Here is a 21,091-nt window from a genome sequence, read left to right on the forward strand (position 1 = left end):
TTAGGGAGTTAGGGGAGGGATAGCATTAGGAAAAATGCCTAATGTAGATGACAGGTTGATGGAAGCAGCAAACCACCATGGCACATGTATACCAATGTAACAGACCTACATGTTCTACACATGTATCCCAGAACTTAAATTAAAAAAAAAAAAAAAAAAAAAAAAAAGTAACTCTGAGTGAACTACTGACCCTCTCTGGGACTATTCCTATAAAATCAGAGGACGGAATCAGATTATGTCTAATCATTTTCCAGTTCTCAAATTTCATAGTCCTAATACGCTACACACTCACATGCATACACACACTCTCATATTTGTGTGTGTACACATGTATGCACATTATGGGACACCCTGAAAATGCCATCGTGTACTTCTCCACACAAATTTGATTATCCCTTTGTATCTCTAGAAGTCATTATAGAGAGGCTTTGGGAATAAATAAGTATGTGAATAATTCAGATTACACCAGTTGAGTTTCTTATCGTAAGACTGCAGGGAAACATATCCAAGATTTCAGATTAAAAAATAAAATAAAAATTAAAGGTTAAAGAGAAACAATAAACTTAATAAACAATAATCTAAATTTAATCACCTACATGACTTATAAACAAACCAGTAACTGATTCTGTTATAGCACGACAAAGTCTAAGAAGAGTTAAAACTGTTCAAAACAAGTAATAAAAGCAAAATCTTTGGGCAAATAGGAATAATAATGAACAGATAAGAGTGTGCAAAACAAAGTTACTGGCCTAAGATGCTTCAATATAATTTTATGCAACATTGTCAGAAAGACATCTAAAATTACATTTTTTTGTTATTTTTCTGTTAAACATTTACTGATGCTTCTAAGATTATCATAACAATTTTCCTAGCTCTATTCTATCAAAAATAAATGTATTTGAGCACACTAATTCTATTTAATTTACTTTTGTATTTTCAAGCCACATGATAAACGAGCTACCAATTTAGCTATGTATATTTTGAAATAAGCCTAAAAGAGTTTTATTTAAAAAAACTAATACATTTCTCTGACATAAAATGCTTAAAGAGCATGAATTGATTTTATTTTGACATTCATACATTTTTAACATAAAGAGTAAAACAAAATAGTTAAGAAAGTCAAAATAGTCTCAATTCCTTCTCTCTTCAAAATAGTTAAGAAAGTCAAAATAGTCTCAATTCCTTCTCTCTTCAAAATAAAGACAGGATACATTTTATTCAGACATTTCAGGATTTAATTAGGATTTTGGTGACATCATACATGCAAAATAAAATCTTTAATAATGGATGAAAAACCATCTTATAAAGAGTGTTTTTGCAAGTTAACAGAAAGTGGGTTTGAGAGGCAAGATTTTTAAGAATATAAAAATTTCTACTCTTGCCAAGTAAGATCAAACCACAATAGTTTTCTAAAATCATAAAATTCTAAAAGCAGGTTAAATATAAAAACAAAGCAAATCTTTTTTTTTTTTTTTTTGAGACAGAGTTTCGCTCCTGTTACCCAGGCTGGAGTGCGATGGCGCGATCTCGGCTCACCGCAACCTCCGCTTCCTGGGTTGGGTTCAGGCAATTCTCCTGCCTCAGCCTCCTGAGTAGCTCGGATAACAGGCACACGCCACCATGCCCAGCTAGTTTTTTGTGTGTGTGTTTTTTTTTTTTAGTAGAGACAGGGTTTCACCATGTTGACCAGGTTGGTCTCGATTTCTTGACCTTGTGATCCACCCGCCTCAGCCTCCCAAAGTGCTGGGATTACAGGCTTGAGCCACAGCGCCCGGCCCAAAACAAAGCAAATCTTTTAGAGCTTCATGTATTTGGAAACAACAGGCAAATACAAATCAGGAAATCATGGTTCCTCTAGACATGTTGATCAAGGGACTTCCAGAGCTAGTTTACCTACGGGAGGAAAATTTCTCATCAAGAGCTTCAGACATCTGGTAGCAGTAGGGAATCTAAAATCAGAAAACCATGGTGCATTTTAGCCTGTCCTAAGACAATGTGTAACTTAACTAATAAGAATAGCAGTAGTTTGTCAGTTGGGAAAATCAAGAGATGAATGCCCAGAACTCTGAGCTGCTACATCTAAAACGGAAAATAAACCATAGTAAAGTAAAAACTGACAAATATTTATCATTTGCCTTGCCATTTGCTCCAATTTGTTAACCCTTGTATCTCCCTTACATTTTATGCATTACTGCATAAAATTCCTAAAAGAGGTAAAATTGTTGAATGCCAAATATTCCTCATTTATAATTTAATGTTATTGGTATCATGGTAGGGACTGGGGATACAAAGACAGATGGGCCTTGCCCTCAAGAACTCGAAGTCTTTTTAGATTAGTTTTAGATGAACAATACCACATAGTAGGTTCCATTTATCAAGGATTTTCTGTTCCCATAAAATTGGGAGGGAGGGCAGAAAGATGTTTATAAAACATGGGCAGATCTTTAATTACAAAAATACAATGCAATTGATTTCCAGAGTAATGATTTCTCAAATTTCTTCACAAGACCCTAAGGAAAATAAGTAATAATACTAAAATACTTAACATGGAAAATTACTTATATAATACTAAAAGGTCTGTTAGTAAACTTTAAACACAATTTGGACTTAATGCAGTTTGTTCTTTTTTTTTTTTTTGAGATGGAGTCTTGCTGTGTCGCCCAGGCTGGAGTGCAGTGGTGAGATCTTGGCTCGCTGCAACCTCTGCCTCCCGGGTTCAAGCAATTCTCCTGCCTCAGCCTCCTGAGTAGCTGAGATTACAGGTGTGTGCCACCATGCCTGGCTAATTTTTGTATTTCTAGTAGAGACGGGGTTTCACAGTGTTTGCCAGGATGGTCTCGAACTCCTGATCTCGTGATTCGCCCACCTCGGTCTCCCAAAGTGCTGGGAATTCAGGCGTGAGCTACCATGCCTGGCCAGAGCTTGTACTTTTTAAGGTTCTGAGTAACATGCCAAGGGCATTGTGATTATATTTAAAAATAAAATTGAAACGCGTTTTCTTGTATTTCAGCCAAAAGTTTATCTTAACTGAAAAGACTTCTAGGAGACAAACTATAGAGGAGACAAACGCTATAAATACATCATACCTGGACACTCATCTTCATTTTACAAAAGGAACGGTTGTCAGGAAGGCACAGTGACACAGCACAAGGCTCAATAATTACTCCATCTGCCCCAAATCCTCCCACCCATTTTCCGTACACAAAACTGATGATAATTTGGTAAACTAACAACATAACAAAAGGTTAAACCACTAAAAAATGTGGTTCTTGTATACACAGCAAAGAAAACCAATGAGTAATATCCTTCATATGACCACATCAGATCCAAATCTGCTCCCCAGGATTAACCTGCTTGCTCATGTAAAAAGTAAGAGTGTCTTATGAGACAAAAATACATTTAAAAACCATAAAGTCTTTGTCACTATCAGAAATTAAAGAATGCTTTCCCTTTAAGAATGCCTTCCCTTTAAGAATGTAATTTAGGAATGTAATTAAGAACGTTTTCTAAAGATTCTAACATGAATCTCTAGAAAACGTTTAAAGCACATATAAATAATCTATTTAACTTGGGCTCCTTTAGTTTAGAGAAAGTTAAGAAATTTAACTTACTTGCTTTTTAAATCAAGAGCAGAAAAAACCCAAATTATTGAATCTCTCTAACCTAAAACTCCTTGAGGCCCAGATATATCATCTTAGCTTTTCCCATTATTGTCTGAAACTCACTATTTTACTTTCCAAACTTGCGTTTGTTGTGTATTTGCTATTCTGGCAACTTGCCACTATAGATGGTCAACCAAGCTATAAAACCCCTGGCCTCTCAAATGTTCCTGAAACCCAATCCACTAACAAGTTTTGAGAAGACTTAGATTCTACCTTTGTAAAAGAATACCCCTTCTCTATTTCAACTTTATTTCTGCCAACAGCAGACTCCAATCCTTTCTTGTCCTGATGTTTCCAACAGATATGTTGTTTATTGCCCACCTCTAATCCACTGTCCACACCACTTCCAGAGTGACCTTTCCAAAATGCAAACGTAAGCCTGTTGCTCCCCTGATTAGAACACAGCTTTTAGGATAAGAGTAATACTCTCTCCCTTAGCATCTCTTCCCGATCTTATTTCTATCTGGACCTTGGATTAAACACACAGAACTATGTATGGGTCTCCAAAAGCAGTGCAACAGGACCACCTCCCCATGTGAAGCAGGTTCTTAAGCTCTGACATGAGCCCATGAAAGCTTTTGTATGTGGTAAGCTTTGTACTTACCAAAATAAAATGGGCACTATGTTAAATTGTAAAAAAATAAAAAATAAATCAGTCATTTTAGATACCCATAATTAAACTTCATTTGTCATTCCATATATACTAAAAACATTCAGGAGAGCCCTCCCCCCAAATTTTAACAAATTCACTTTGTTGCAATATGGTTTTCTTGTTTAACAACAGCAGATGCTATTGTAGATAGTATTCAAATGAAGAGGCATTCATTTTTCTCCGTTGGTCCTTTTTTCGTCTGATAGCTTTTTCATTTTGACTTTCAGCTGGAGCTCCTTGTTATCTTCTTCCCTCACATGCTTATCCCGGCTCCCAATTCACCGGAAGTAATGGAAGTGTATTTTCCAAGGCCTGCATTTATTTTATCCACTCTGGATGTACCACAGAAACTGCTCTTGTTCCTCACTCCTCTTCTCGTTTTGTAATTACCCCCAACAGGAGTCATTCACTCATCCTTTCATTCATTCAACAAACAATAAGTGCCCAGATGCCAGGAATAGAGCTAACTTTTCTAATTCTTGTGGTTCATAATGCATAATGCATAGCAAATCCAAACTGTGAAGTCACCCACAGTAAGAAATACATGTTGCATGGCAAACAGGTACACACATGCTAAACTTGTGCACAGAAACACAAGTTTCATGAAACAAGGCTTATTCATAATATGTGCCTTGTGGTCATACTTTATATTGTATTCGGTTAGTGATATTTTATTTCACTTCATAGGCCTATTAAATTAATTTCATGACTAACTGATTTCCAGAATTGTTGTCTGAAAAGCACTGACCTAGAATATGCATGAAAGGAACTTGTGTTTCAGAATAAATTACTGTTTTTTTTTAAAGCTAAAAATATTATGGAGGGGATAGAGAAAGGATAGGGAGAAAGAAGAAAAGCAAAAGGCAGGCAAATATAAATGGGGAAGGGTAGAAAGAGGTAATAAGAATAGAAAAGACATCCGGAAAAAGTCAGAGATGGGTAAAGGAAAAGAGAAAATAAAGTAAATGTCACAATGATAAAGGAAGAAAGCCTGTCTTGGTAATTTCTAGGGTGACAGGGGAGGTCACATCCCAGTTTCCTTGGGCTGAGTAGCTCTTATCACTTATTATCTCCGCCTGTGGAGGGAATTAGCTGATTAATCATTGATCACTGCCTCTGAGCTGCTCTACTCCTTAAACATTTAAAGACTGTATTCCAGGTGTTTGGAATAGATAACAAGAATTACCTATTAAGGCGGAAATACTTATTTAGCTTGCTGCACAGAGACCACAGCAGTATCTACAAAGTTCCAGATGAAATCAATGGAGGTGGTGGGGGGGGGGGGAGTCCGGAGTGTGACTTGTATATGAAGAATACGTTATTGAAAATTAACATCATGAAAAGTAAATGAGTTGAGTTAATCATGGCCATTGTGTCAGGCCTATCTCATCAATGTGAAGAAGTGCTCTAATTCTGTGTAACAGCATGCTCTGATCAGTAAAACTTCCCCTAGCAGAAGCCCACACTGAGGGGCACTCGCCTAGTCTTAAATAAATGCCACTCTTTATGAGAGATTCTTAGGGGATAAATGCAACCTTATGGTCCTAAAACCGTAAGTGTATTTTATTTTATTTTTTTTTTTAGACAAGGAGTCTCATTCTGTAGCCCAGGCTGGAGTGCAGTGGCATGATCTCAGCTTACTGCAACCTCTGCCTCCCAGGTTCAAGCAATTCTCCAGCCTCAGCCTCCTGAGTAGTTGGGATTAGAGGTGCCTGCTACCATGCCTGGCTAATTTTTGTATTTTTAGTAGACAGGGTTTCACCATACTGGTCAGGATGGTCTTCAACTCCTGACCTTATGATCAGTCCCCCATCCCCCAGCCTCCCAAAGTGCTGGGATTCCAGGTGTGAGCCACCACACCTGGCCAAGAGTACTTATTTACCCTGCATTACATATCAGCTTATCCTGCGCCGGAAGAATCCTAAAATACACAGTATTTATACAAACTCTGTATTATATTTTGAACCATTTCTTAGAGGTGATTTTTAAATGAGACATATTCCTGGAATAGGTGAACCACAGAAGAGCAAGCACTAATGATATGTGTGTTCATGCCTTTTTAACCTACCACTGATTGGCATTTGTTGCTTAGCTAAAATCTCTCAAGAACTTGTAGGAGTGGGAAATGAGAACATGTTGGTCTTGCACGAATATAGTGAATCACTGCCTGGCCCCACAGCACCTGCCCACCAGGCACAGCAAGTCCTGCCACTCCGGTCCTTCTCACCTGGCATTTGGTCACAAGTGCAGTTGAGGCAAAGCAGAGGGGAAAAAATGCTAACAACTTAGTGTGCTTATTTTTTTTTTCTCTCAGAAAGCAGCAGGGGAACAAAAAACAGGAGGGGCAGAGGGCTTATAAGGAAGAAACAGAATAGACAAATAACTAAAAAGTGTTCAAGGATGCCTCCTGGAAAACCAGTGGTGCACAGGGGGGTGGGGAGCATTCTAGGGATGCTCATGGGGACTCAGACAGGCCCTGATAGTCATGGGTGTGATGGTGGGTGACAGTGCATTTCAGTAAATATTTACTGAGCACTCCATTTAAGGTACAGTTCTAGAGACAAGAAGATGGGTTGTCATCTTGTATATAACCTTGTAGGATTAAGGTTATACAGCAACCTTATATCAGCAACCTAAATATCAGCAACACTCTTCCAGTGATGGCTAAACAACCTCTATGCCATGTTACCAAATCACTCAAGCAAAGAATGCTTGCCTAGGAAACTTAAGTGTGTCTACATTAGGGACAGTATGCTGGGTACTGGGGAAAGAAAAAAGGTATGTTCTCCTTAAGTATTTTTTAAAACTTAAGAGCAAGAGAGCAGAAATATTACTATCTCTGAATATACAGGTGTCTACAAATCCAGGTCATGTCAGATGCCCAAAATGAGGTCTGTTAATGCTCATAACCCAGGATTGCTACCCAGTGGTTGGAAAGCAGCTGGTAACAACAGGCATTCATAGCTTAGTGATGGAGATCATGGGCTCTGGAGCCAGCCCGTGTGGGTTTAAATCCTGGTTCCTCTACCAGCTAGCTGTATGACCTTTGGCAAGTTACATAATTTCTCTATGCCTCAGTTTCTCCATCTGTAAAACGGAAGTGATAATAAGATCTACTTTATAGGGTTATTGTGGGAACTGAGTACGGCCTACAGTACACAGAACAGTGCCCATCACACACTCAGTGGGTGTTCAGTCAATGTTAGCTAATGCCATTTCTCCCTGATCACCACCCCTACGAGTAGTCACACAAACTCCAGCTTAGGGTGTCTGGAATGACAGTATAGACATTGACCAGTTTGGGGTTTAACATCCACTTCAAAGCAAAGTCCTGCAAGACCGTAGTTGAAAGTGTCCAGCTGCCCATCCATGTTTCTGCATGCTCATTTCACGAGCCCCTGTTCCACTGGCTTCTTGCCAATTATTTACTGTCAAAATTTTTTACATTTGATGTTATAAATATCTCATATTTAGAAAAGAAAAAACTGGTTTCCTCATGATTTCAAGAAAAACTGGTAAAGATTATGAACTATCCAGAGATGGGTAGATGCATATGTATATGAACTTAAACTTATTATGACTTTTAAATATACTAGAAAACAAAACATAGCAAGAGGAGAATTTCAAGAATCCCATACAAATGTAATTTCTCTTGGTTTTGGCATAGCTTTAAAAATCTAAAAATGGATAGTCGACATTTTAAGAACCTGGCTAGAGTTTCAGTTTAAAGCACGTCCCTGTGCACACCTGCGTGCACGCCCACACACATACACACACACAAAACACCAAAAACATTCTTGGGCAGTTGCCATGACAACATAATGCTGAGCTACCAAGCTCTTTGTTAACCTGCTGAAGATGCTGTGCAAAAACACCCTCATGACAGATTCTTTACTAATTAAGTAGAAAAGGTTTAAAAATTCTAGATCCACATGGTTTTCATCTGTGCTAGGACTCAAAGGCAAATACTAAATATTCTAAGAAAAATAATGTGAAAGTAATAACTGTAAGACAAATTACAGATCAAATTAGAAAAAATGTTGAAGAAAACAAGGGGGAAATGTTTTATTTGTATTTTGTATGCTATGTTCATTTTATCATCTCCTCGTAAGTTGTATCATATTATTTTAATGGAATAATCACTTTGTATAACACAATTTGGTTAACAGAGTCTCTTATTTTATTAGCACAGTTAAATACGCTCCTTCTTTGGCCATATCTACTTCAATTCATTTAAGAGCCCATAGTTCCATATGCTAAATAGTGATAACCAAAAAAAAAAAAAAAAAAAAAAAAACAAATGGTCTCTAAATTAATAGGAGCTTATATACCAAACCAAAAAAGAAAAAAGAAAAAATAGTGTTGGGGAGAGAAAGAAGGGATAAAAAGCATTTTTGAAGGCTGTGATAAAATATGGTCTGAGGTTCCTTCCACTTCTCAGATTAGCCATCTCTGTTTCCCTTGTAGATTTTTCTATGTCGCTGTCTCAGTCATTAGACCCAGATCCCTGCCAAGATCAGCTGTAGACTGTTCTCACTGTAGTCTCTCTTCCTAGGCAGTCTTATTCTTAACTGGTGGCTTTCATTATGACTCATAAACATTTACATCCCCAGCCCAGGCTCTCTTCTGAGTTCCAGATAGGTTGATCCAACTGCCTCCTAAACTCCACTTTGATGCTACATTAAAGGCAAACCAAGTCCTCCTGCAGTGCTCCTGACCTTAGTGAACGGAAGCTTTGAATGGTTCTAACACAGACATACTCAACACCTACATGCTGAATGAGTAGGTAAATGAATGAATGGATGAATCAAAACTGTTACACAAACCAAAAAATCTAAGGGTCATCCTTAATAATACCCTCCTCCTCCCTACTCTGTGAGTCAGGATCCAAGTTCTGTCCATTTCACCAGCTGGATATTTTTCAGATCCATCCCATTCTCAAAATCCTCACAGCCACTACTCTCTAAAAGGCTTTTGCCTGGATTACTGTAATAGCCTCTGAGCCATCAATTAAGAACCTGCAGATGTGGGATACAGAGAAGTTAGGCAATCAATGCCTATTCAAATAAACGACTACCTATTCAAATAAACGACTAATTGATGAAACTGATAAAGTTGATCTAAAGGAAGAGAATGTTTACTAAATGTCAAATGTATGCCAGACACTGAGCTAGATGCCTCACATATACTACCTCACCGAATTTCCACAATGGCCCATTTTATAGAAGCAACTCAGCTGAGCATATGGCATCAAGGAGCCTCTTCTGGTCACAACCCTTTGCTTTGTTAGGCCCCAACAAGCAGGCAATAACGATGAATATGAAGAAGAGGATGATGATGGTGATCACAACTATTTGAGAATGTATTCTAGACACTACTCTAAGTACTCTGTGTGCATTATTTGAGTCTCATCACTGTCCTACAAAGTAGGTGATATTATTCTCTTTGGCAGATGACGAAATGGAATCCATAGCAGTTATTTGCTCAAGGTAAAAAACTGGGGAGTAGCATGATTTGAACATATTTCTGTTTATTTAAGATTTCACAAAACACCTGTTTAACTTATAGCAAGTTATTAGAACTGATGAGGATTCATAGCTAGAAGAGACAAATCTATCCATAACCTCAAAGGTCTTGTATTGAACTTGAGCATGTCTCCAGGAGCAGAGCTCTTTCACCATCCCACTTCTACAAAGTGGAGGGCAGAGTTCAGGTCGGAAGCCTCCACCAATGCCAATCCCACCTCCAAAGATGCACTTCAGGATCACCAGGGCTGCCAACCTCTTCCCTATCCCACGGAGACCCAGTTTTTCTCGAGTAAGGTATCACAAGGAGATACTTCAGTGCTTATACTAATTTGGTAACAAGAGTGAATCTTTTTCTTAAAAAGTCTTTAAAGAAAGCCCTATGAATGGCATGACTACAAAGATTTCTTTAAAGGTCTAATTTGGTACTTACAGTTTTATAACTCCATCTGAGCACCTGGAACAGGGCTGCTGGCTATTCTTGTCTTGTTTATGTTGACTCTGCCCCAGCTGAACAAATCTGCAAGTTACAATGGATAAGAGTAAGCCAAAGAAAGGAGTACTTGCAATTAATTCCAATTAATTAATTAGATTACATAAAATGGTATAAGCTTTCAAATGACGGTAGTATGCTTATTTCAGAAAAGCACCTAAGAGTATCCTATGTAACATAAGACTTTGCATGATTTTAGAATGGGCTTGTTAAAAGTAGAAAAAGGGATTCTGCTTAAAATATAAGCCATAACCATGGATAAAATGAAATCAAATGTGCACACCACTGAACTTATATTAATTTAAACATGGTGCAGAACTTGAACAGAAATGTTCCTGAAGCCAGGAAGATGATCTTGCAGAGCCTTGTACATCTAAGGGTGACACATATTTAATGCGTGGAATGCAGGATGCATGGGGAAGCAAGCTGAATGGTGCTGGCGGTGAGACAAGTGACATGGAAAGGGCAGGATCAGGCTGGGGATCCACCACCTGAAGCAGAGACACTGCTGAGAGCGGGCCACGGACCCAGTTTCCTCCAGACCACAAGAATCCCCCCACCAAGTACTCTAACCACATTGAAAAGGAACAGTTTCCTTTTTCTTTTCCTTTTTTTTAAGCCTTTTCTATAATTTATAATAATTTATCAAGTATTTTTAGATTTCCCATATACAAATAATACCAAATACGTATAAGTGCATAACATGTGAAGAGAAATGCTTTCAACCAAGATTGGGGAGACCCACCAATGAGCACTACGGCCATAGGACCTCTTCTCAAAGGTCTTGAACAGCACTTCTCAGAAGACTTGAACAGCACTAAGGCAGGTTTTGAGCTAACAGCCAGAGGGAGTGGCCTGGGCCAGCTCAGCAGGTGGAGAGGATAGCCTCTCTGCCTCCAGCTTTCTAGAGCACATATCTGCTGGAAGCCTGCTTGGACTGCATGGATCTGTCTTTCCTTCAGGGATGCAGTTTTGCAGTTTTGTCCTAATGTGCCCATGGAAGGTTACAGGGAAGGATAAAAGAACTGATTTCTAGGCCGGGCACAGTGGCTCAAGCCTGTAATCCCAGCACTTTGGGAGGCCGAGGCGGGTGGATCACGAGGTCAAGAGATCGAGACCATCCCGATCAACATGGTGAAACGCCGTCTCTATTAAAAATACAAAAAATTAGCTGGGCATGGTGGCACGTGCCTGTAATCCCAGCTACTCAGGAGGCTGAGGCAGGAGAATTGCCTGAACCCAGGAGGCGGAGGTTGTGGTGAGCCGAGATCGCACCATTGCATGCCAGCCTGGGTAACAAGAGCAAAACTCCGTCTCAAAAAAAAAAAAGAACTGATTTCCTTTCCAGTTTTTTAACTCTTTAAAAATATTTTCCTTTGAAGACTACGGAAAAGTTTATCATTTGTTTTTCATTAGCTTTCTTAAAGGTCAAGAAAGTGTTACAGAAACTACCAATTATTGTATCATTACAGTGCTACTGAAAAATTTTCAAACAGCTTGCTTTTATCCGACTTTTATCTTCAGCAAGTGAAACATTTTGATCCATTTTTTGGGAAGAATGCCACATAGTACTGATTATTCGTACAGAACTTTAAACTTCCCAAATCAGGTGTACAATCACTGCCAGAGTTTTTTAAAAACTGGCAAGTTTATGAAGCTTCAAGGAAGTAAGGAGAAAGCTTTCAGGTCTGGTCAAATAACAAACCAAAGATACTAGAAAAGATGAGGGAAAAGGAAGACATAGATAGTAGGGCTCAGCAATTAGAATAAAACTACAAAACCGAGAAATCCTTAGTAGTCCAAAGGAGGGCAAGGTCCAGTGTAGGAAAAACAGGCAGAAGAATGGGAAGCTGGAAGACAGGTTGCTTTGGAAACCACTCCTAGCTGTGTGGCTTCCCTTCTCCATAGTGTTCTGTGATAGGCCAGGTGGGAGCTGTTACATGCAAGCCAGGCTAGCTCACTGTCTACTATATGCACAAACATAACCACCCAACTGAGTGCAGAAATGGGGTGGCAGGGGCACCTGCCAATTCAGTACAGAACTACCTGGGTTCTAACCCTGCCCTGAAACTCTGCCCTTTGGATCAGAGGAGGCACTAAGAAAGCCTCAGGGCCTATTTGAGCCAAAAGTGGGTGCCAGTTGCTGAATATCCCTTGGTCATCTTCTGGCAGTTACTTGACAGATACTGATGGAAGGAGGATTCCTCTGCCTACTGCAATGCCCATGGCAGATGGAGAGGGGAGATGTTCCGGGACAGGCAATGCAGGAACGGAGAAGCCTGGTAAGGGCAGTGTGCCCACAGGAAGAGGTACTCACAGACAGGGAAACTATGGCCAGCCCTGTTTCTCCCCTTCCCCTGAGGTCTGCATCATGAGCAGAGGCAGCTGATTATGATCAAGAGAACAAAAAGGAGGAACAGCCCAAAATCACAGTACCCAGAAACACAGGATATGACTCCTGGATAATGCATTAAATGGCTCTACTTGCTGAACTGTTAGCATACAAAAGGGGATAATATCCTTTTAATCTACTACAAAATTGTCTAAAGAACAAACCAAATAGTGTAAAGTGTTATACAAATGAAAGGAGGTATTATTCAGGACGTGGGTTCCTCCCTCCCTTGAAGTAACCCCTTCAATCCTTGGCAGATACACTCATGCCCTCTGCAATAAACAAAGTCATATTACTTAATCACTAGCTTCAGATAATTCATTCTTCAGACCACACAGTTTGTAAAGGCCCACTTCAACTACTACAGAGTTTTGCTACAGAGTTCTGACAGCCATGATGAATAAGTACTGTGTGTTTGTGTGTCAGAGTGAGGAGGATGTGGCTGTGCTCTGATGACTAAATTGGCTTATAGTCAGAAAATGATGCATATTCAAAAGAGTGCAAGTTATAGGAGCTACTTTGGCAGTCAAGAAATGCTGTGCAATTTATATTTTATATTTTATATATTATAAATTTCAAATTAAGTTTTTCTTAATTTGAAACAAAAAGCTGACAATATCTAATTCAATAGATTCTGTAAATGAAGCCCTTATTTAAAAAGAACTGAAGATTGGTGCTCATTTTATATTATACAATTTACATTTTACACACACATTTACAAATCTGTATAAGTGGAATTATATTCATATGCAATAACCAGGTCTTCTAAATCCATGTATTAGGCTGAAGAGGTGTTTGCAATGTTCTCATCAGGTTCTCGGGGATTTCTGAATGAAGGTTTCTTTTGAGAATCTGATAACTGTATCTTCTCAAAAGGACACATATACATACAAAATTATGTACATATTTCAGGGAATACCTTATGGGTATCCCCTCCTTTCAACTAGATCTGCCTAATAAAGGCCTATAACATTGTGAATTGACACCCTATTATTACTGTTTTCTTTTTCCTCCTCAGCCACCACTCCCACCAGCATCTAGGGCCTAAAGTGATACAAGGTCCTCATTTGTCAATATCCCAGATTTATTTTGTGAGAAGGGACTTTGGTCTTGTGGATTTAGAAATGCAGGAATACACTGGTACTTTGGTTTGTGCTTTGCATATGAGCAGTGCTGATACTTGCATGCATCATAAATTTTTGTCACTGAGGGGCAGAGTCTCAAGCATTTAGCACTTTAACTCCAAATATAAATCAATCTTTCAGAATTTCATTGCTTCAGTGCTAAAACTGCATTTTAAGTGGAATTCATTTTCTTCTGTACTGTTGACCATTTTCATTTCTTAAAAGTATACTAGGCAGGGTGCGATGGCTCACACCTGTAATCCTAGCACTTTGGGAGGCCAAGGCGGGCGGATTGCCTGACCTCAGGAGACCAGCCTGGGCAACATGGTGAAACCACGTCTCTACTAAAATACAAAAAATTAGCCAGGTGTGGTGGTATGCACCTGTAATCCCAGCTACTTGGGAGGCTGAGACAGGAGAATCGCCTGAACCCAGAAGGCAGAAGTTGCAGTGAGCCGAGATGACACCACTGCACTCCAGCCTGGGTGACAGAGACTCCATCTCCAAAAAAAAAAAATACACACAAAAAGTCACACTAGATATAAGTTACTGTAATACTGTTATAATACATACTCATTTTTCTTTAATGTCTGTATGAAAGTATCTTACCTTGAATAAATGGAGAAATCTTCTTCTGAGAGGCCATCTGAGAGGTTAATTCCATATAGCTCTTTCATGGGTTGAGCCACATTCTGGGGTTAAAAAAAAAAAAAAAAAAAGAACCAGGCAGAATTTTTAAACATCTAGAATATCAAAAGAATTTCCAAAAGAAAACAAACGAAACTATGAATTTTGCCACAAAAGCAATCACAATGTTTCTTTAACCTGTTCATTAAACTTCTTAGTTAATGGTTTTTTAGAAAATTTTACTTCCATTTCTGCTAAAAATAGTTTATTCTGGGATTTAAAAAAAAGCTGCTAAATAATTACTAGCTGTTTTTGCATAAGGCAGGAGTTGGCAACCTTATCCTGTAAAAGGCCAGATAGTAAATATTTTAAGCTTTTTTTGGTTATGCTGTCTCTGTTGCAAATACTCAGCTCTGCTGTTACAGTACAAAATTAGTCACATACAGTAAGTAAGCAAACAGGCATGGCTGGGTTCCAACGTAATTTTATTTACGAAAAAAGGCATCAGGCTGGATTTGGCCAATACATCATAGTTTGCCAACTCCTGGAATATGAATTCAGCTCTTCCTATCACATTTTTATTTGCTGTATCTACTTCTAAATGAGTTTTGGATATTTCTAGAAATCAAATTTCCCCAAAGCTAGATTTGGTTATTTTGTTGCTGATTTCTAGTTTTTCCCCGCAATCTACTAGTAATATTGAATTGAACAGGATGAATTTCCCATTGGGACCATTCAAAGATTGTAAAGGCCATGTCTAAATCCTGTGTTCCAACAATGTGCCCAGTAAGAGAATAAATGGACCTCAAGTGGATAGCTGATCAAAGAGGGCCAGTATTCACTTCAAAAGTCTGAAAGGGTAAGAAATTCACCATTAAACATGCGAGCAAAAACACTAACTTTATTTCAAAATCAAATAAAATCATGTCTATGCTAAGTATATTCATCTTATGCAGTGCCTCAAACCCCGCAGTGAGATAATGTGACATTTTCTTGCTCTCAGACTTTTAACTGAAAGCAGAGTTGTAAAGATCATTTTTCAGGGCCTCAGGCTTGATCCCACAAGCTTTCCTCCCCCGCACCTCGGTCACTTTGGCGCTATCTCCCGAATCGGTCATCTTCACGGGAGTGGAGCGCTGAGACACAGAGCCCTCCTCTTCCCGATCAGTCCCAGAGTCATCCTCAGAGCTGCTGGACATAGCCTCCTCGCTGGGGGGCGGCGGGGCACTGGCTGCGGTTTTCCGCTGTAATACAGCTTCTTCTCTATTGCTTTTGTTTCTTTTAAAAGAATAATATGAATGTGAAGCATCTTTAAAATAACCCTCAACACTCACTGTCTATCACTCTGACCCAAAGCCTTAGGCCTAGTGAAGCATTAAAAAAAGACTGAGAGACGCTAGTTTCTGGATTCAGGTTGTGCTACAGGGAAAGGCTTCGTATTTTTCCATGTCCATGCACTGACATTATATGAATATAAGCCCTGTTATAAATTCAAAAAATAAATAAAAATTACTTGCAGAGTGTGAAAAAATCTTCTCACCACTTGGTTACCATGCCTTCCTTTGGTAATTGATATCAATAATCTCAAAAGTTACGGTACAGTTATAGAAGACTGTATGTTTGGGATATCACTAAAATTAGCTGTAACTCATAAAAGCTCCAAGAAAAGGTGGGTAGCCAAACCTATGTTTATTTCTCTCCCTCCTATAAATTTTTTATCTGTCATAGTGTATCCAAATAATGAACAACTGATGAACATAAACTACATTTAAAATTTTATTGTGTTACTAGTAAACATATTATTTGCTGAACATTCCCTTTAATAGTAGGAAATAGAAGGGAAAAAAACCCTACACTTAAAAAAGTATTTAATTTTAGTGCCAAATTTGAAGAGTAGTAAGAATGTTTTTTGTTTTGTTTTGTTTTGTTTTTGTTTTTGTTTTTGTTTTTGTTTTGAAAGAAAGAAAGAAAAGAAGGAGAAAGAAAAAAAGGGGAGAGAAAACAGGATTCTTGCTCTATTGCCCAGGCTGGAATGCAATCTTAAAAAGGTATTACAAACCTCTTTTATGCCAATAATTGTACTTAACAACAGAGACAGGAAGGAATAAGGGAAGAAAATAACACAAACAGCCAACCAATATTTCATTTAAGTCTGTGAGATGCTATGCAAATACTGAAGAGTGATTTACTTCCAGTTCTGTAGTCACTTTCAGAATAGGTGTAACACGATACTGAGAAAAATGTATGTTCTGTAGACCTGGGGTGGAGAATTCTATAATACTCCCTGAGTTTACTTATTCCAGGTCTAAATTCAAATCATAGATGTCCCTATTAATTTTCTATCTGATTGACCCGTCAAACATTAACAGTGCGATGTCAAAATCTCCCGCTATTACTGTATGGGAGTCCAAATCTCTTTATAAGTCAGTAAGAACTTGTCTTATGTATCTGGGTACTCCTATATTGGGTACATATATATTTATGATCATTAACTCCTGTTGCTGCATGATCCTTGTACCATTATATGTTCTTTGTTTCTTTTGGTCTTTGTTACTATTAAAGTCTATTTTGTCGGAGACAAAAGTTACAACTCCTGTTTTTTTTGTTTGTTTGTTTTTGTTTTTATTTTTGCTCTCCATTTAAGTGGTAAATCTTCCTCCATCCCTTTATTTTGAGTTTTTGTGTGTCGTTATGAGTTAGATCTGGATACAACGTACCAACAGATTTTAACTTTTTATTCCATTTGCCCGTCTGTGTCTTTAATTGGGGCATTGAATCCATTTAGAGTTAGAATTAATATTAATATTTGTGAGTTCAAATATTGTAATTTAATGCTAGCTGGCTATTTTGCCCATTAGTTGATGTAAATTCTTCATTATGGAGATACTTTTTACATTTTGGTAAATTTTTGGGATGACTGATACTGGTTGTTCCTTTCTGTTTGTAGTGCTTCTTTCAGAAGGTCTTGTAAAGCAGGCCTGGTGGTGATGAAATCTCTGTGTGCTTGTTTGTTCATGAAAAATTTCATTTTTCCTTCATTTATGAAGCTTAGTTTGGCTAGATATGAGATTCTGGGTTGAAAATTCTTTTGAGGATATTGAATATTGACCCCCCTCTCTTCTAGATTGTAGGGTTTCTGTTGAGATCTGCTGTGAGTCTGATAGGCTTCCCTTTATGGGTAACCTGACCTTTCTCTCTAGCTGCCCTCAGAATTTTCTCCCTTATTTCAACCCTAGTGAATCTAGCGATTATGTGTCTTAGAGTTGCTCTACTTGAGGAATATCTTTGTGGTGTTCTCTGGATTACCTGAAGTTGAATATTGTTCTGCCTTACTAGGTTAGGAAAGTTTTCCTGAATAATATCCTGAAGAATATTTTCCAACTTGGATTCATTCTCTTCATGACATTCGGGTACACCTATCAGACGTAAATTAGGTCTTTTCACATAGTCCCATATTTCTTGGAGACTTTGCTCATTCCTTTTTACTCTTTCTTCTTGAATCTTGTCTTCTCATTTTATTTCATTAAGTAGGTCTTCGACCTCTGATATCCTTTCTTCTGCTTGATCAATTCGACTGAATACTTCGCGAAGTTCTCGTATTCTTCAGTTCCATTAGTTCACTTATTTTCGTTTCTAAATTGTCTATTCTCATTAGCATTTCGTCAAACCTTTTTTCAAAGTTCTTAGTTTCTTTACATTGGGTTAGAACATGTTCTTTTAGCTCATGAAAGTTCCTTATTATCCACCTTCTGAAGCCTAAATCTGTTAATGGAATGCACTCGTTCTCCATCAGGCCTTGTTCCCTTGATGATGAGGAACTGTGATCCCCTATAGGAGAGGCATTCTGATTCTGGGTATTCTCAATCTTTTCACGCTGGTTTCTTCCCATCACTGTAAGTTTATCCATCTGTCGACTTTGTGATTGCCAACTTTCAAATTAGGTCTCTGAGTGGACATCCAACTTGATTCCCAGCGCTGAAATCTGAGCAACCCACTGCGCTGGCTAAAACAGCAGCATTAAGATTCTTGGTGCTTTTCTGCTTGGGAATCTCCGGTCTGGCTTCCCTCTTGAATCCCTTTTTCAATCAGGTAAGTGGACGACTCTGCCTTCCCAGAGCTCCAAACGTCGATCAAAAGGGGACGCAGTCCCGTTCACTCTGCACAGAAAACCGCAGCGCCGGCCACAAGAGTCACGCTGGCAACCTGTGGGGCTCCTCCACTAGGAATCTCCTGGTCTGTGGACAACAAAAATTCATCTGAAAGTGTGGCGTCCTCTCTTTCTGTGTGCTTTTTCTGGGAGCTACAATCCTGAGCTGCCAGTAATCGGCCATCTTCAATCTCTCAGAATGCTGTTTTTTAAATTCAGAAAAAAATTTATAGTAATACTTTTTGCTTTATGAAAATGTTAAATATATCACTCTTTAAAAAATTATCTAGGCCAGGCGCAGTGGCTCACACTTATAATCCCAGCACTTTGGGAGGCCAAAGCAGGTGGATTACAAGGTCAAGAGGTTGAGACCATCCTGGTCAACAAGGTGAAAACCCGTCTCTACTAAAAATATAAAAATTAGCTGTGCCTGTAGTCCCAGCTACTTGGGAGGCTGAGGCAGGAGAACTGCAACATCCTCCTACTTGAACCCAGGAGGCGGAGGTTGCAGTGAGCCAAGATCAAGCTATTGCACTCCAGCCTGGGTAACAAAAGCGAAACTCCATCTCAAAAAAAAAAAAAAAAAATTATCTGTAAGGAGTCAAAAATATCATAATATTCTGAAATGTTCTAGGAAAGGAAAATGCAATTTTATGTGACCATGGGTTAGATATTGCAGAAAACAAGAAGTCTCTGACCTTTTGCAACTAAAAATTAAAGTTGGTAGCATTTCTGTGCTATACCCTAACACAGCTGGGTCATTTACTTATTTGTCATAGGAATTCCCCGAATTCCAAATTCCTGAAGACCTTTCTTCTTTTAAATTCCTTATAGCATCTGATCAGGGCCTCACATGAGCTATTTAAATGCTATATACATAAGCCACAGAAATAGTGTTTCTAGAATATATATACACATACACACACACACACACACACACACACACACACACACAACACAGTATTGGATAAATCACACATAGCTAGAATACAATTAAGATTCTATACACATACCCAACTACAAATTAGGACTCTGTATCTGCAGTCTGGCTGGGGTATTTCACCAGAGCCTAGAAGAAATCTATCACTGAGACTAGGTAGGTCAGTAGAGAAGAAAGAGGTTCTCATGCCAGAAAACAACACATTTCACTTGAGTCTCTGAAGCATTAAGATGCAAACATGATACGTCGTCTTCTTCACTGGATTGAATAAAAGTCTCCCTCAATATAATGTTATAGTAATATACAGAAAAATCTACTAAGTTCTGTACCAGGATATATTTGATTTTTTGTTACTGAGGATGCCAACAAAATAAATGCAGTAAATATACATTTTTACTTAACTATTTCATGTTGGAAAACAGATAATGCTGAGTTATTCATAAGACATAATATCTGTCACCTGCCTTTATGTCATCTGTATATTCCCAATTTAAAACAATAAAATGCACAGTATTGCTGAAACTCCCATAAATTCTACTTTCAGTATTGAACACCTTAGAGATTCCAGTGCTATAAATAAGCTTTATGTGACCTGAAGTTATTAGTTTTTGGTGAAAATCATCATACTGCAAGTACTATTCTTTTACACAAATCTTTAAAGTTTCATTTTACACACAAATCTTACCCCAATACTGATTTTCCAGTTTCATCTGGTTTACGCACAGTAAATGGACTTGGATCAATTCCAACAGTCTTAGGCATAAAGTCACTAAAGAAAAGTGAAAAAACAATTACATATGAATTACTGCCCATCCAAATGATATTGGCTTCCATCTCAGTTCACACTCTTATAATATTCTTTCTTAACTCTAGGAGTTACATATTATATATTCCAAGCCAACTGCTCAGGGACATAAAACATGAATTAACAGCACTAGGTAATTTCAACATTATCAGTCTTAATTGGGAATTCTCTATGACCATGAGGCCCAGTAGTTTTGAATTTAAAATCTCATCTGCTGTAACAGTGTTGACATCTGCTAAGATGTACACCATCTGGTTAATCTGGTTATATATCATGATTAGTTCTCAGGTAAAATTGAAATTCCTAAAGGCCAATGACAAAACACTAAGCTGTTCAGTTTCATGGATAATATTTTTAAGCTATACCACCTAAGGGGGTAGACATTATGATCAAAAACACAGTGCTATGAACTGAAATACCAACATCTACCTCATGAGGCTAAGGTTAATTCATTAAAATACTGTTGGAACACTTTAAATAGAAACTTTTTAAATTCACCACTTACTGAGATAAGCTAAAGCTTCTTCCACATTATGCAAGGGCCACCTCACTGTTACTGCTAAAGTCAGACCAGATTCCGTAGCAGATGCCAAAAAGGCAACAGTCCCAGGATTTCTATTGGATAAGACTCCTGGCTTCTGGCAAGGACACTGCTCCAAGTGTGTGACTGAGTATCACATTATTTGAAGGAAAAGAAAGTAATCTTGAATCTGGCCTAAAATCA

The 21,091-nt window shown here is 38.3% G+C and overlaps 1 protein-coding gene across 2 annotated transcripts in view; it reads right to left on the bottom strand.

The window, feature by feature from the left end:
• FIG4 (FIG4 phosphoinositide 5-phosphatase) overlaps positions 1-21,091 on the bottom strand; it is a 127,921-nt gene that overhangs the window by 19,582 nt on the left and 87,248 nt on the right. For both annotated transcript variants that reach the window (XM_003935957.3, XM_074397610.1), the window contains exons 19-22: positions 20,248-20,331; positions 15,558-15,753; positions 14,458-14,540; positions 10,273-10,359 (exon numbers count right to left, since the gene is read on the bottom strand). In XM_003935957.3, coding sequence (XP_003936006.1) covers positions 10,273-10,359; positions 14,458-14,540; positions 15,558-15,753; positions 20,248-20,331 — 450 coding nt within the window. The remainder of the gene's footprint in view (positions 1-10,272; positions 10,360-14,457; positions 14,541-15,557; positions 15,754-20,247; positions 20,332-21,091) is intronic.

This window comes from Saimiri boliviensis, chromosome 4 (assembly GCF_048565385.1).
Source record: "Saimiri boliviensis isolate mSaiBol1 chromosome 4, mSaiBol1.pri, whole genome shotgun sequence".
In the NCBI taxonomy this organism is placed as follows: domain Eukaryota; kingdom Metazoa; phylum Chordata; class Mammalia; order Primates; family Cebidae; genus Saimiri; species Saimiri boliviensis.